The 14,549-nt window shown below is 41.8% G+C and overlaps 1 protein-coding gene across 3 annotated transcripts in view; it reads left to right on the top strand.

The window, feature by feature from the left end:
- specc1 (sperm antigen with calponin homology and coiled-coil domains 1) overlaps nucleotides 1–13,809 on the top strand; it is a 68,778-nt gene extending 54,969 nt beyond the window's left edge. For all 3 annotated transcript variants that reach the window (XM_035177768.2, XM_035177769.2, XM_035177770.1), the window contains 3 exons: nucleotides 5,651–5,767; nucleotides 7,900–7,959; nucleotides 12,363–13,809. In XM_035177768.2, the coding sequence (XP_035033659.1) occupies nucleotides 5,651–5,767; nucleotides 7,900–7,959; nucleotides 12,363–12,452 (267 nt within the window). In that variant the 3' untranslated portion in view covers nucleotides 12,453–13,809. The remainder of the gene's footprint in view (nucleotides 1–5,650; nucleotides 5,768–7,899; nucleotides 7,960–12,362) is intronic.
- Nucleotides 13,810–14,549: the final 740 nt, after the last annotated feature.

The following is a 14,549-nucleotide window of genomic DNA, read 5'->3' as shown; positions in this document are numbered from 1 at the left end:
AGTGTTGAGGACGAGCATTAGACAAGCGGAGCTAAAGTCATAAAATTACTGGGATAAATTCAATGACTGGTGCAGGTGTCAAACTGACTAACTATGTTCAGGGCTTTGATATAAATGTTTTTGTAGTCGTAGCAGTTTACCATCACACCTTGGTACACTGTACAAGATAATACCTATACTTACTCATATCACATCAGTGTTCCTTGCTCATTTCTAAATATCCAGTTGATTCAAACTTATGTAATGTGAGTAAACTGGAGTAAGATGAAGTAAAATCGCCTTGTCAGATTTTATAGTGTAGTTAATGTTAATACATTGTGTATGAAGGGGAAAGTACCCAAACTGAGTGCAAGACATTTTATTAGATCTTATAGAGCAACAAGGACATCAATGATAAACAAAACCTCTTATATAGTCAGAATAATAATATTCATATGGGCTCAGAGAGGTGAATATTTTTAATCAGAGACACATTTCTCACAATCCATCTGCACAGTTGATCTGAGCGCTTGTGTGGCCTCATGTGACCCGTGTCGTCCTCCGCACTCTTTATCTTGTCCTATGTGTGAAGGGAGTCCGTTAAATCATATAGATGTGACTGGGTCGGTGGAGAGCAGCTCCCACCAGCTGCACCAGCTCTGTGACCTCTCCCTTTTGCCCCGTCTTTTTCTCCGGCTCCCGCCTGCCAGGACTTTTCAGTCATTGCTCGTAAGTGTGACTCATTGCAAAATCTACGAGGGCGTCAACTCCCCCTCTCTCCCCTCTACTCTTTCGTTCTTTGCCACTTCAGTTATGACTGTCTTTTCTAGTTTTGGTCTTCCCCACCGTGCTCGTTTGCTCTCCCTCTTCCGTCATTTGTACGAGCGTTTTTATTGTGGTTGTCCGTGCATCTATGCCAACATACGTACAGACATACATACTCTGGTGAGCACGATATCTCCAGAATGCCATAAGAGAAGATTTGGCACAAATGATCACTTGGACTCCAGGTTGAATTTATAAAAATTTGGTGGTCACAGGTAGGGTTGCAAAATTCCGGGAATATTCAAAGTTGGAAACTTTCCATGGGAATATACAGGAATTAACGGGAATAAACTGGAAATTTTGTGGGCAATTTATACCCTGCTGTAGTGTGCAGGATGCTGGGAATTATCTGTGCATGTGATGGAAGAATGCACTGCACATGGAAGAATGCACTGCGCATGTGCTGCATCCCATACATCTTTAAAATAGAGTTTAGAATTTTGTTTTTAATGCTCAGCGTTTAATTTGCGGTAAAAAACATTTTTTGAAATTCCCCAAATTCCCGAGCTTAACTTCCCATGGAAAGTTTCCGGAAATTTTCCGGAAATTTTCCGCCCCTTTGCAACCCTAGTCACAGGTCAAGGTCCCTGTGGCCTCACGAAACCTATTTTTGGCTATAACTTAAGAATTTATAAGATAATTATGTAAAATTTTGGTAAACAGGTAAAACAGGTAAAATAATTAACTGATTGCATTTTATCCAACTTGAGACATCAAGATGTTTTGAAAAGACTCTTTTTCTGGTCAATATTCATCAGAAGAGGAGATTGTGACCATATGTCCTGCAATGTGACTGGTTGGCGGAGGTGTACAACAGCTAGGCTGTGATTCTAGGTGTTTTTATTTGTTTCTCACGCCATTCCTGATTGTTTACTTGTTTACACCGCCAATAAAGTTGTGTTTTTGCCCTCTTGTTGGTTTGTTGGTTGTTTTTCCCGTTTGTCAGCAGGAAAACGCTTTCTTTTTTTTTAATAAGCTGTGTTGAGCTTCTCTACTGTGAGAAATTCCAATTTTTACCGTACTATGTCCTGGGACATTAGACTGTTGATCATACAAAACGAAATATTTGGCCCTGGAAGATTTTCTATTCTCAATCAATAGTAAGAAATAATAATTAGCTGCAATGCTAGTCATGCTTTCTTTTGTGAAAAAATTACATTAAATCTACACAATTTACCAGTTTTCCAGCAGTTTCTACTATATCTGTAATAATTTGTTACCTGCTCTTTTGTGACATTATAAGCTGGGTCTTTTTTTAAAGCGTTGACTATTTTTAGAGTGTGGAGCCCCTCCTTTCTCACAGGAACAGCTCAACATGTGACACATGTCTGCCATTTGTTACCTAATGAAACTCTCCAGGTTCATTTTCACCCCTAATTTAACAAGTGATGATATCATAGATCGTATCTGCTTTTCACTTGGAGTCAGAACAAAGCAGCCACACGCTCTGCGCAGTTCTCTCGCTCTCTGCACAGTCCCCTGCTTCCCTCATACTCTCTCTCCCTCTGAGCTCTAAAAAGCGACAGCTCGGCCTTTTGTGCCGAGCGAGACGCTTCCTGTCGCTTGATGCTGTGTTTGCTTTTCTGAGCCGGCTCCCAGAGAGCTGTTGTTGTGCGCTGCTGTTTTAGCATTCATGCTTCTCCCTCTCTTTCTGTCCCGAACGAACACCCAGCCCCCCACCTTCCTCTCCCCACTCCCACCTTGACCTCCAACATACCTACTGTCATGTGCCCTTCTCAGACCACCCCAACATCCCCACTCACAGACACATAAACAAACCGCCCTCTACAACCTCTCTTATCAGCTTACTTGTCATTGTCTATCTTTGTCTCAGTCCCTCTGGGGTTTTACTGGGGACTAACCCCCTATCACGACGTGTGTGTGTGTGTGTGTGTGTGTGTGTGTGTGTGTGTGTGTGTGTGTGTGTGTGTGTGTGTGTGTGTGTGTGTGTGTGTGTGTGTGTGTGTGTGTGTGTGTGTGTGTGTGTGTGTGTGTGTGTGTGTGTGTGTGTCAGTCAGCGTGCACATACATCACAGACAAAGTGCTAATAGTGGGGCTGCTGAGCCAGCTCAGAGAGAGACGGGGGAGTTATGAGAGGAATGCGAGCTGACATGACTGCACAGGTCTGCCCTCCAGACATAATAGAGAGGCAGTGACTGATGGAGAGGAGACTTGGGCTTTCAAAACCCACTTTCAGTCTCTGTTATACCATCAACAACTAATGTGTGGTTGCAGGATTACCTCAGTGCTATTTGCAGAAGACAAATCACTCTTGGGGAGAGATGTGAACGTTTTACTGTTAATTAATGTTCATAGGTTTAAAAGTTGGGATAAAACCACATAATGATTGGGATTTTTCTGTAACTGGTGTTGAGTTGTGGCTGTTTAGGTGACTCTGTGAATCCCAAAGCCTGATTCCAGAATGATGTTGATGTAGCTTAATTCAGATGAGGCTCTAAATCCCATTGAGACATTGACAGTTGGCTAAACCTTTTAAAGTCTCATGTAATTCAGCATTTCAAGAAATCAGGTACATTAGTGTGATTGATAAGTTTGTGGGTTAAGGTTGAAGGAGATGACTTAAAGGGATAGTTCACCCAAAAATGAAAATGCACCCATTATCTTCTCACCACTATGACGATTGAGGCGTGGGTGAAGTGTTTGAGTCCACGAAACACTTTTGGAGTTTCATGGGTAAACAGCGTTGCAGCCTAATCCAATACAATTAAAGTAAATGGGGACCACTTCTTCAAACGTAACAAAACAACAGAAAAAAACATTAAATGCCTCCATACTGCTCCTTTGGGGTCATCCAAGTGCCCGCAAGCATCGACATTCTAATTTGACTCAAAACAGCATCATTAACACCGTGTTTTTAGCCTAAATGAACATTTAAGCCCCTTTTTCAGTGGTCAGAAAAACCCACTAACATCTTGCTCTTGTCAGCAAAGGGAGCGGATACAGTCGGCATTCACACCCAGATCAAATTACTCTAGATGGAGTTTTAATCGGCTCTGGCTCTGATCGGCATTGATGGAAATGTGACACCCAAGTGAACTTTCTAATTTGTCAAGACAGTGAGGTGAGAGCACGCCTCAGTTTTGGGTGCGATCACAACATCGAACATGAAGCACCAGGGGGGGAAAGATTAAGGCAAACTCTACTGGCACTGGGATAGGAGTCGATGCCCTTTTTAGCGGGTTTATCTGGGTTTTATAAAACCCACATATGACTGCTAATTTTGGTGTAAAAGAGGTATTATACAGCCCATGTTGTTCATGCTAAAAAGTAAATTTCTGTTGTGGGTAACTTTAATTAACCACAGTCTGAAAAAAAGACATCAGCCACACAACTGCATGGCTAAAGTAGAGAAAAATAACTGAGAGATCACATAGAGATAAAGGCACATTTTCATAACAGTGACCAGTAATGACCACAGCAGCCACCAGGTTAGGTCAGGCATGATGGGTGCTTTCTCTCTAAAGTTAATCTGCCTCTCAACTTGAAACTAGCCATTTTAGGAACTGGCATCAATGACGCCAGAGCAGACGAGTGAAGGCATTCAGAAAGAACCTAGCTCAGTGGATATTCATGACTGCAATGACTTAAAGCTGTGATTTGTAATTCCTGTCCTCAGGACCCAGAGTTCTGTTGTTTTCCTGCCCCATCAGGTAGTTAACCACATTTACCTGATGTCACGTGGATGGATCAGTCACTGATTAGATTTATAGAATGAAAATCAGCAGGTCCTCAGGGTGACGGTCGCACACCACTGGCTCAGAGCAACAGTCAACAACAAACACACGGCTACATCCATCTGTTTTTTAGCATATCACTGGAGCTAATGCTTTGTATACAGACGCACATCAAACTCAGTGGTTTATCCCAAACAAGAACTTTATATTCCTTTTGAACATCTCAGAAACAGTTGCATAAATTTGACAGGCACATTTTCTCATCTGGACAGACATTACTATGCCCCAACATTTATTTTAAGACTTTAATTTATTTAAAGACTTTGGATATCCTTCTTACTGTATAAAGCACATCAGGCCAATTTTTTTTTACCCGCACAAGTTTCATATTCTAGCTTCAATTTATTTTGTTGCATGTTTTGAAACATTAAACAAACTGGATGCACGTCTGCTCTGAGGGCTCAGAGTATTTTTACCTGCACACAATGGACCTGGACTATAATGCTTTACTCCCACGTTCTGTGGGAGTATATGTGTTGGGGTCATATGGGGGCCTCGCAGACAAAGCCATGACTCAGGAGTCTCCCTAGCTTTGAGCCCCATTCCCAAAGCTCATAAGAGGGATAACAGAGGAAGACACTGGAAACAACTTATCTGTCCTATGGGGGGCCTGAAACGGCAAACAATGGCCTGGAGGAAGTTTTTCCTCCGAGCTTTCGACTCTTATCTGGCCCTAAATATGTTGCATACGGTGTTTGAGGTGACGATGCTCTGTGAATCACATACACACACGAGAACACAACAGACTGGACGTGCCGCTCTGCACGTTTGTCACACAGAGGAGAGATCAGAGAGAACATGGGAGGATTAAAGGGGATCTGAGAGAAACATCCTCCAAAGCAGACATTAATGGAGTCTGAAAGACCAAGAACATAGTATGAAAACATTAAATTTTATGTTCATGTTGTTTCCTGTGGTTGTAAGACCTAATGATTATTTCCATGGCCTGTCAAAGAGGCTATTAACTGAAATTACAGGCACTTTCTGCTCATTATCATTGTGTGATATTGACTATTGACTATTGGTTTGTTTGTGAGTGTGACCTGTATCGTTTTTTCTTTGCCGTGCTCATTTCTTTTATAATCCTTCAGAATATCGATGTGACCAACTTCAGCAGCAGTTGGAGTGACGGCCTGGCTTTCTGTGCCCTCCTGCACACGTATCTTCCAGCCCATATCCCTTACCAGGAACTCATCAGTCAAGATAAGGTATAAAACTACAGGAAGACTGCACACGCACGCACGCACGCACGCACGCACGCACGCCACACACACACACACACACACACACACACACACACTCTCTCTAAAGACATTGTCAGCATCCACTCTCCCTGTGGTACATTAGGCCTCACCAGCATTTACAACATATTTAGTACAACATAATTCATGCACTCCATCTCTCTGCTCAGACACCTCAATATATTCTTTCCACATTACCATTGACCTCCTTATCGAACTACCTGGGCACACTTACATATTTGGTTTCCTGTCAGGTTGTGCCAGTACAGTGCACCGTGTTGCAGATAATAATAATAATAACTTTATTTGCACTTATCTAAACGAGGTTACAAAGTGCTTCACACAAAAGTCCATGGCAATAAAAGATATCCTGTTCAGTCCAATTTAAGAGCCAAACCATGACATAATAAGGTCCTTAAGTTTATGGAGAAACCCAACACTTTGGTGTCTGTGGAGAGAAAAAAACTCCCTCATTAACTGGGAGAAACCTCTGGCAGAACCAGACTCAGTGTGGGCGGCCATCTGCCTCGACCGGTTGGGGTGAGCGGAGAAAAATGGGGAAGAGAGGAGAGGTGGCAAAGAGGGAGTAGAAAAGAGCGAGAGATGGGGGAGGGGAGCCTAATCTCATCAGGCAGGGAGTTCCAGAGCCTTGGCGCCCTGACAGAGAAAACCCCAGAGAAAAGCTGTATGTGAGGACCAGCCCATGTTGAGCTTTAAAAGTTATTCAAATAATCTTAAAATCAATCGTGAATTTAACTGGTAACCAGTGAAGGGACGCAAGAATTGGCGTGATATGAGCCCTAGGGTTTGTTTTTGTTAAGATACGAGCAGCCGATGACACAGCTACAATACGTTCTGACTAAATGCTTGTGTTAATACAAAAACTGACTTCACAAGGATATATATCTATTAGACCTTGAGCACGAATTGAAAGTAAAGTAACTGTGTTCAGCCTCTTGTTTTGAATTGTGCCTCTAGAAAATACCACACATTAATTCACTAACATAAGTTGTTTGTGGAAAATGTGAACCTATAAACTATAAAAAATGTTCTGCTTATGCAGTGTACATCTGGGAGATGCATGTTTGCAGAGAGGAAATAAAACTTGCAATGCTTTGAAGCTATTTTGCCAGGCGTAATTCTTTCCACCAATAAGCTGCACAATAAAGACCTTCTTTATGAAGGTGTATACATTTGACAGCTCCAGCCCCAGGATGATTTATGAAGTTAGCATTTGTTAGTCACACTGAAAGTGATCCTCGGCACAGTCCAGTTGCTATAGCTCTGTGATGACTCCTCTGTAATGTGGAAGTGTATGTTGTATATACAGTGACTCTGCAAACAATATGGTTCCTCTCTGGGGATCGCAGTACTTTCACCCGCTACAATAGACCCAACACCTCCGACCGGGCCTGACGCATCTTATGTGACACATTAGTCATGTATGCGTGCGCTCACGCTCGTGTTGGTCGTGAGCGTGTAACATTAAGCTGATGACAGAGACATTGTGTGGCTCATCTCTCCGAATAATTCAATAGACGTGTGTTTGCCTTCATAACTTCCTGCGTGACTTTCCCTGAGGCCCAAATAGCCAATCTGTTCCTATTATAATCCTTCCAATAATCCCATCACTGCCCTCCTTTATCATTTATCACAGATGTTTTCAAGAAAAGTTAGGTTTGAAATTCAGTAGTCTACAGCTGCAGAGCTAATTATTATTCAGGATTTATTATTTATTAGTTCCCTATTCTAGCTGTGTTGATGTCTAGAGGCAGTTACTATGACAGAGTGGTTGTGAGAGTCACGAATAGTGACTCAGGGACCTGAACTCACATTCATAAACTTCACTAATATTAGTGAATTCAGGCTTCTATCAATTGCAACAGTTTGTGTTACTATAGTTTGTATAATTGTTATTATCTTAATTTGCGGTATGTTACTTCTTTTCTTTGAAATAATGATGCAACAAACTCCACAGTCCCCTAAGGAGAATTAGGTAAAAATCTGCGGGATTTCATTCATGGGGATATTGGTTAGGTCACAGACAGGTCTGAGATATTGTCCAGTATAGTGTTACCCAGTGTTTTTTTTTTTTCCAGGTCCGGAATCTAACACTGGCTTTCCAGGCAGCTGAGAGCATTGGCATCAAACCCTCCCTGGTGAGCTGAGCTGCCACAGACCCCACACACACAACCACACACACAACCACACAGGGACCATTTGATAAGACAAATTGGAAACAGTACACTTTGATTCTGTAAACTATCAGGATGCGAGGCTTCAGATCGGAGCTGCTCTACAACCCCTTTATTGGACCATCTCTCCCCCTGACAGCCGGGAGCTATAATCTGTCATATCCATTACTGAGTCCTGTATTTGTGATCCGCCTCCAGCCTGTGCTCCAGCACTGCACGCTGGTAATCTGCAACAGGAAAAACCAACCTAATACATAATTCAGATGTGAATTGACGTTCATTAGTTGAGTTAGTTTGTGAAAACATTAGCTGCTCTCCTCTGAAATGGGTTTGAGTAAAAAACAAAACCTTCTTCGGCTTTTTAGTGTATTCCATGTCCCATCCACTAATATGGAGGAGGCATGATTTATGATCAATAATGCAGCCAGCCTACAGGTGGCAGATGTTTTGGCTTCTCTTTTGGGTAGCTGTCATTTCGTCCAACTTCATATCAGACTATGGTTGTATCTTATTTGTTTAATCCACGTCAGAGGAGTAACGAGGCAGAGTTAAAGTATGTATTTCTATAACATCACAAAACATGACATAAACAACATTTATCAAGATTACCAGTGGCTCTTTGAGCTAAATGCTAATCTCAGAATGCTCACTATGATAACACTGCTAAAACATTGCTAGTTGAGGATTAGCAGGTATAATGTGAACCATGCTCACCACCTTGTTAGGATGCTAATTAGCACTAAATACTAATTGAAATTTTTACCTGATAAGAGCAGTTTAAAACATTGTCTTCACTACTGCACATATTCTTTTTAATAAAATCAAAATCTATTTAAAATCATCTCCAACCACGCGACCTTCATTTTACAAATTATTTCTGACCAGATGAGAACACAAAAACTTCAATAAACGCTTGAACAAGCATGGCGATCCAGTAGGTGGCGAAAAAGTCCACATCAACAAGATGTCAAATACCGGAGAATAATGCTATGAGCATGCTCAGTGAGCTTATTCTCATTTGGCTGCAGTAACTTCAAAACCAAAACAGTAGTAGCTCGTTATGTTTTAGTCATATCTTTGCTCATAAGATGGGAAAGATGGGGGTGAGGCAGGTGTCTGTGAATGTGGTGCAATGATGCTAAATGTAGCCTCAAACTTGAAATTAGACCTGGCAGTGCAAACCAAACAGAGAGAAACCGTTATATAACACTATTGTTGTTGTGGCTGGCGTATGCTCATAATGCAAAGCAACAGTGGGCGTGCGTGATGTAAGCTGTGACCTCATCGTTTCCCCAATGTTTTGGGAGATTTTGGAAATCTGCACTTTGTAAGGCGTTTGTAAAAATCTCAGTTTTGGTGACTTAAAACAATGTTTGAGTGGACGAGAGGCTCAAATTATACGCTTCAAGGTGCACAGGGCATGAGAGGGAATATCATTCATCATCAACGGAGAGAAATACCCAAAACATGTTGAACTTTGCTCGACAAAATCGTGTTCTTGTAAGAAGCTGATTGAGGAAAACAACTTCTTAGGCCATTTAAAGTCAGTCTTTGAATCTGATGCAATTCTTCAGTTAAATCAGGTGATGTTTTGGGATAAAACTAAATCATCGTGTTTGGGTCATGAATGTCACAGTCACAGTTCCTGATTCATCTGTCTCATTTAAAACAGTCACTTCTCTGCCTTCAGGCCATAGTTGTCACGAAAACACATCATCACACAAATGCACACAGGCCTTTATGTTTTTTAAATACTTTCCTGCTTTTTTAAAGACCGAGTAAAGTGCTGTACATGTCAGTAAGTGATTATTAAAAACATGGGGAAAGAGTGGTTACTAAGTAGTACTGAATTGTGAAGTTTGACCGTGTTACAACATTCCTTGGTTCCAGAGTTTTATGAAAGTCTGAGAAGGGGATCGCACAACATCATCATAACTTTTATTGGTCGACATGCATGACCCCCAAACTATATAATAGAGCACTGTAGCATCAATGGTTCTGTCTCGCTGCAGTTGTCTGCTGGTCACACAGGCAGCGTGCCTGCTGCTGTTCTGCAGCGGAGCTGTTCCCCTCTTTCGTGAGGGGAAATGAAAACCAAGCCCTTCTCCGCCGATCGCAGGTGACTAGCGGCGGAGCTATGCTACACGCTAGTGCCTCCACAGAAGCACACATGCAGGGGATGAGTTCAAGTAGGGACGTCAGGACGAAAGAAAGCTGTGAACAGACGACGCTGCAATTAAACACAACACTGATGATAATTTTTATTGATACAGGTGTAATTAATTCTAAATATTCTTTACCCGGAGCCTTTAGCTTGTACTCTGTGTAGTTTTTTGGATTTTCGACAGCACCTTAAGGCAGCACCTGGCCCAGCAGCTGTGGAAGCCACGCCCAGTTAGGGAGAGCTGTGTGAGAGCAGAAGAATTCTGATCATTTTCTCATGATTTTCAACCCTATTTAAATATACTTGCCCATTTTCTTTAAGCTATCGATTTGCCTGGGTAGTTGAAAACGCATTGCTCTGTGGTGTGTGACGCGCTCAGAAAATATGTTTTTAATTTCTGTTTTGCGGTCTTTAGAATGTTCATTCTCATATACACAACTTCCAGGAAAAAACGGATAAAAAAAGGACAGTGGATTAATCAGAGGAATAATCTGCGTCAACATCCTGGTGTCTCTTTTAATCATTTCAATATGCTGGAAGTGGATTTAAAATACTCTGCACCCAGTAGGGGTTAAACTAATACGACCTCTCCTTCCTGTTTATTGTCTGCTCTTTTGCATCTCGCCTGGGTTTCGCTCTGCACTTCTGATAATGGCTTCATGATTTAAGGAACAAGGTAAAACACATAAATTAGATAGTTTAATCTGAGACAACTTTGTAAAATACACAAATCAGTCGAACAGCTCATTAGCTCTAAATCTGGCTGGACCTCAGCGGAGAAGTGAGTTTGGCTGAACTCTTGGATGGAGATCAAAGTTCACCTCACTTTATCTTGTTATTTCTCCATTACGTACTTATGGTTAGGAGACTGACTGTGGCAAACTGGTTCCCATGCCAGTGGAGGAGTTAGTTCCTGGAACCCAGCATTAACTGTTTCGCTCTTCCCAACATGCAATGTTTTTCATCTATTTGCTGCGTAAACACAAGCCTCAGACACAGCCCACAGAGAAGTAGATTACCCCCCGTTACGAGGCTGAGATGTAACAGAGGTGACCGTGCTGACGCTTCTGTGAACATCTGAACTAACAGAAGATTCTGTGACGCCACAGTCATGTGAAAGTCCACTTCAGCATCTGACTCACCACTGTCACACTGAGTTTTTGTCTCCCAGTGGCTGAACGCAGCCTCACATAACAAACCGCCATTACTGTAGACTGCAGATCTGTGAACACTCTCAGTCATTCAGGTCACGGTCACCCAGGACGAGTTGAATTAAAGGCAACAGGTTTTGGTGGGAGATGTTTTCGCATCTCATCCAAGATGCTTCTGAACATGGACACTGTAGATTACAGTTTCTCTCACTGTAGTTCACATAGTTCATCAGTTAATTCTCACTGAAGAAATGTAACTCTTGTGTCAGAAAATACAATCAAATGTTTAAATCATCAAATCTCTAATATTCTGTGTCAATATGAAGAAAGCATGTTGTTATCGCTTCCCCAGAGGAGCTTGTGTTTTCACCCCTGTCCGTTTCTTTGTTAGATTGTAACCAAGGTTATGAAAAAAAGGCTTGATGGATTTCAAGGAAACTTGGTTGAAGGATATGTTATGGGTCCATGAAATGTTGGTGGGGATCTGGATCAGGGGGCAGATCCAGGAGGGGTTTTTCACTTCTTTTAACATTCTGAGACAGGATGTAATTCAACATTTTTGTTGATTTCTCAGATAATAATTGATGGATCTTGAAAAATAAAATCTGGCATGTTTAGGGGACTGATATTTATGAATGTGTGCAATTTGATCCAAATGAAAATCTAGATCAAGTGAATAGTTTCTCATGGGTTGAATGAGAAATAATGCAGTACCTCAATAGTTAAGTCTACTCTGAATACACCTCCTGACAGTCATGCAAATCAGTGTTTAAAAACAGATTGGACAAATGGGGTTGCTGTCATTTCAGAAATCTCTCACAAACATTTTTATTGGCAGATTCTTTAATCGGGAGTGACTTCATTATGATATTGCTCATTGCTTATGATCACAAATAACATTAAATATTTACAAATAAGAAATGACAAATATTTGCTGCAGTTTTGACTGGACAGATGTTTCGGCCTGATGTGTGTCTGTTGCTTGGAAAGCTCAAATCTTGTTTCGCAAACCCTGAAAAGCCGTAACTCATCACAGTCTCTGTCCCAAACAGGAAATCGAGGAGCTGATGAAGACCGACAGGCCGGACTGGCAGAGCGTCATGCAGTACGTCTCTCAGATCTACAAGTACTTTGAGACCTGAGCGGTGAGGAAGAGGAGGACCTGGAGCTCGATGAAGACCAGAGGCACTGCAGCACTTTTCTGCCCCATCTGTCAGCACGACATTCACCTTTCAGACAGAGAGACCAACTGCTGCCACGTCGACCCTTCTCCTGCTCACTGTTCCGCACCAGGGACACGACAGAGGACCGGTTCTGGTTGTTGAGGAATGGATCTGTCATTGATTGATTGACTGATTTCAGTGCAGCGGTGCAGAAGGAGACACAGAACCATGTTCATTTTTAAAGGTTTAAAGTGTCGGTTCAACATCTGAGTCGGAGACAAAGGGAAACAGACAAACAAGAGTGTGGTTCAACATACTTTTGAAGCTTTGTAGTGGTTGACAGAATTCTTAATATTGATTCAGAAAGATTTTTTTAGAATAATATGACAAAAATACATTTCAAAAAACATTTGTCATACACTGGCTGTCAGTCGAAAAAACCAAAAATCTTTTCTTTAGATCGAATTTTTCTGTAGATTTTGGACGTCACCCTGTGCTTCCAACTCTTACTACTGGAGCTGTTTGACTCAAATGCTCTGTGGAAATCGTCTTTGTGCCAAATCCTCTGCCAAAACCCAACTCTTACGAAACTCTCTATGCATGGTTAAAGTGTGGTGTTCTGTCTCAATGTGACGTCCCCTCTGAACAACGTGCAGTCTGGACTAAAACCAGTGTGAACTTCCGCGAGATTTGGTTTCCGTTTGCTGAAATGTTGCTGAACAGGATCGACACTGACTTCTTGATTTATATTAGTATTTTGAACTGACATGTTTGAGTTGAGCTGAAGACTTTATATTTTCTTTAATTGTGTATCTTGGTTTGTCATTAAAAAAAAAAAGAGTACAGACAAACCGGAGCGGTCGACACTAAAATGATTTATTACTACGAGAGCTGCTGAATAGTTTTGTAGAAATGTTTTTTATGAAACAGATTGATCTCTATGTTTGTGTATCGACTCAATCGAACCCTTTTGCTGTTCCCTCCTGTTGTTCCTTGATTCTAAAGTCTCTCTACAGCGACGGTACTGCAGCTGCTTTGCAAAATATATGTCTCTATATTTCGCATGCCATGTTCAATAATGAAGGAGACGGTGACTTTTACATGTAAGATGTGAGGCACAACGTCTTCTCTGTGGTGGGGTGCAGATTAAGCCTCCGTTTGCAGGCGCCCGTATGTTTTGCAAGATTAAAAGTGTTATTTATTTATTTACAAGACATGCATCCTGAAAAGTGTAAATGTGGCCACACATGCACACAGTTTTCTATTTACATATATCCGATGGGGGCCATGTTTGATGAAGATTACTCAATAAAGGATGGTGAGGTTTTATTTTCAACCATTCTCTTGTTTTATTATTCCACTGTGTATTTATTTTAAAGCCCGACCTGTGCCTGGGCTATAAAACATTTGGGTGTGTAGGACTGATTGGAAAACGGCTGCTTGCTTTACACAGCACACCTTAGTTACACATTTCAGTGACAGAAGGTAAGCAACACTTGGAGATAATATCTGAAAAGAAACTAAACAAAGGCTGGAATAAAACTTTCCTGAGTCTGTTTGGTTTTTAGTTAACTGATTATCAGCCAATCTATACCACTAAATCATTTCAGATACACGAAGCGCACTTCCTCTGCTTGACACGGATTTCCATATGCAAACATCTTTCTGCTCTGACTTATGTCTCATGCGTTTGCGTCAGACTGCAGCGGAAGTTCGATAGGAATCCACAAACACTGTCAAATAAAACCAGAAATAACGTGGGCACATCGAGTTTTAACGATTAGTGTTTCCCTGCCCGGACTCTGGTGTCGGGGGCAAACCCCCCGCCCCCGATTCCGGCCTAATTTAAACCAGATGCAGGCGTGTTGCGGGTGCTACAGTGTGGGTTATACACACAAGAGATCGTTTACATAAAACGGAGAAGCACGTGGGGGCGTCGTTGGATGTTGTCTGAGCGCGTAATTACGCACGGCGGAGCGGTGACGCTAGGCAGGGATTCCACCCTTATCAGCGACGCGTGTGTGTGTGTGTGTGTGTGTGTGTCTGTGTCTGGGGAGTGGCTTCTCTGTGAAATCA

The sequence above is a fragment of the Hippoglossus stenolepis genome, chromosome 15, assembly GCF_022539355.2.
Source record: "Hippoglossus stenolepis isolate QCI-W04-F060 chromosome 15, HSTE1.2, whole genome shotgun sequence".
In the NCBI taxonomy this organism is placed as follows: domain Eukaryota; kingdom Metazoa; phylum Chordata; class Actinopteri; order Pleuronectiformes; family Pleuronectidae; genus Hippoglossus; species Hippoglossus stenolepis.
The sequence above is the reverse complement of the archived record's forward strand: the minus strand, read 5'-3'. Positions and strand labels throughout refer to the sequence as shown.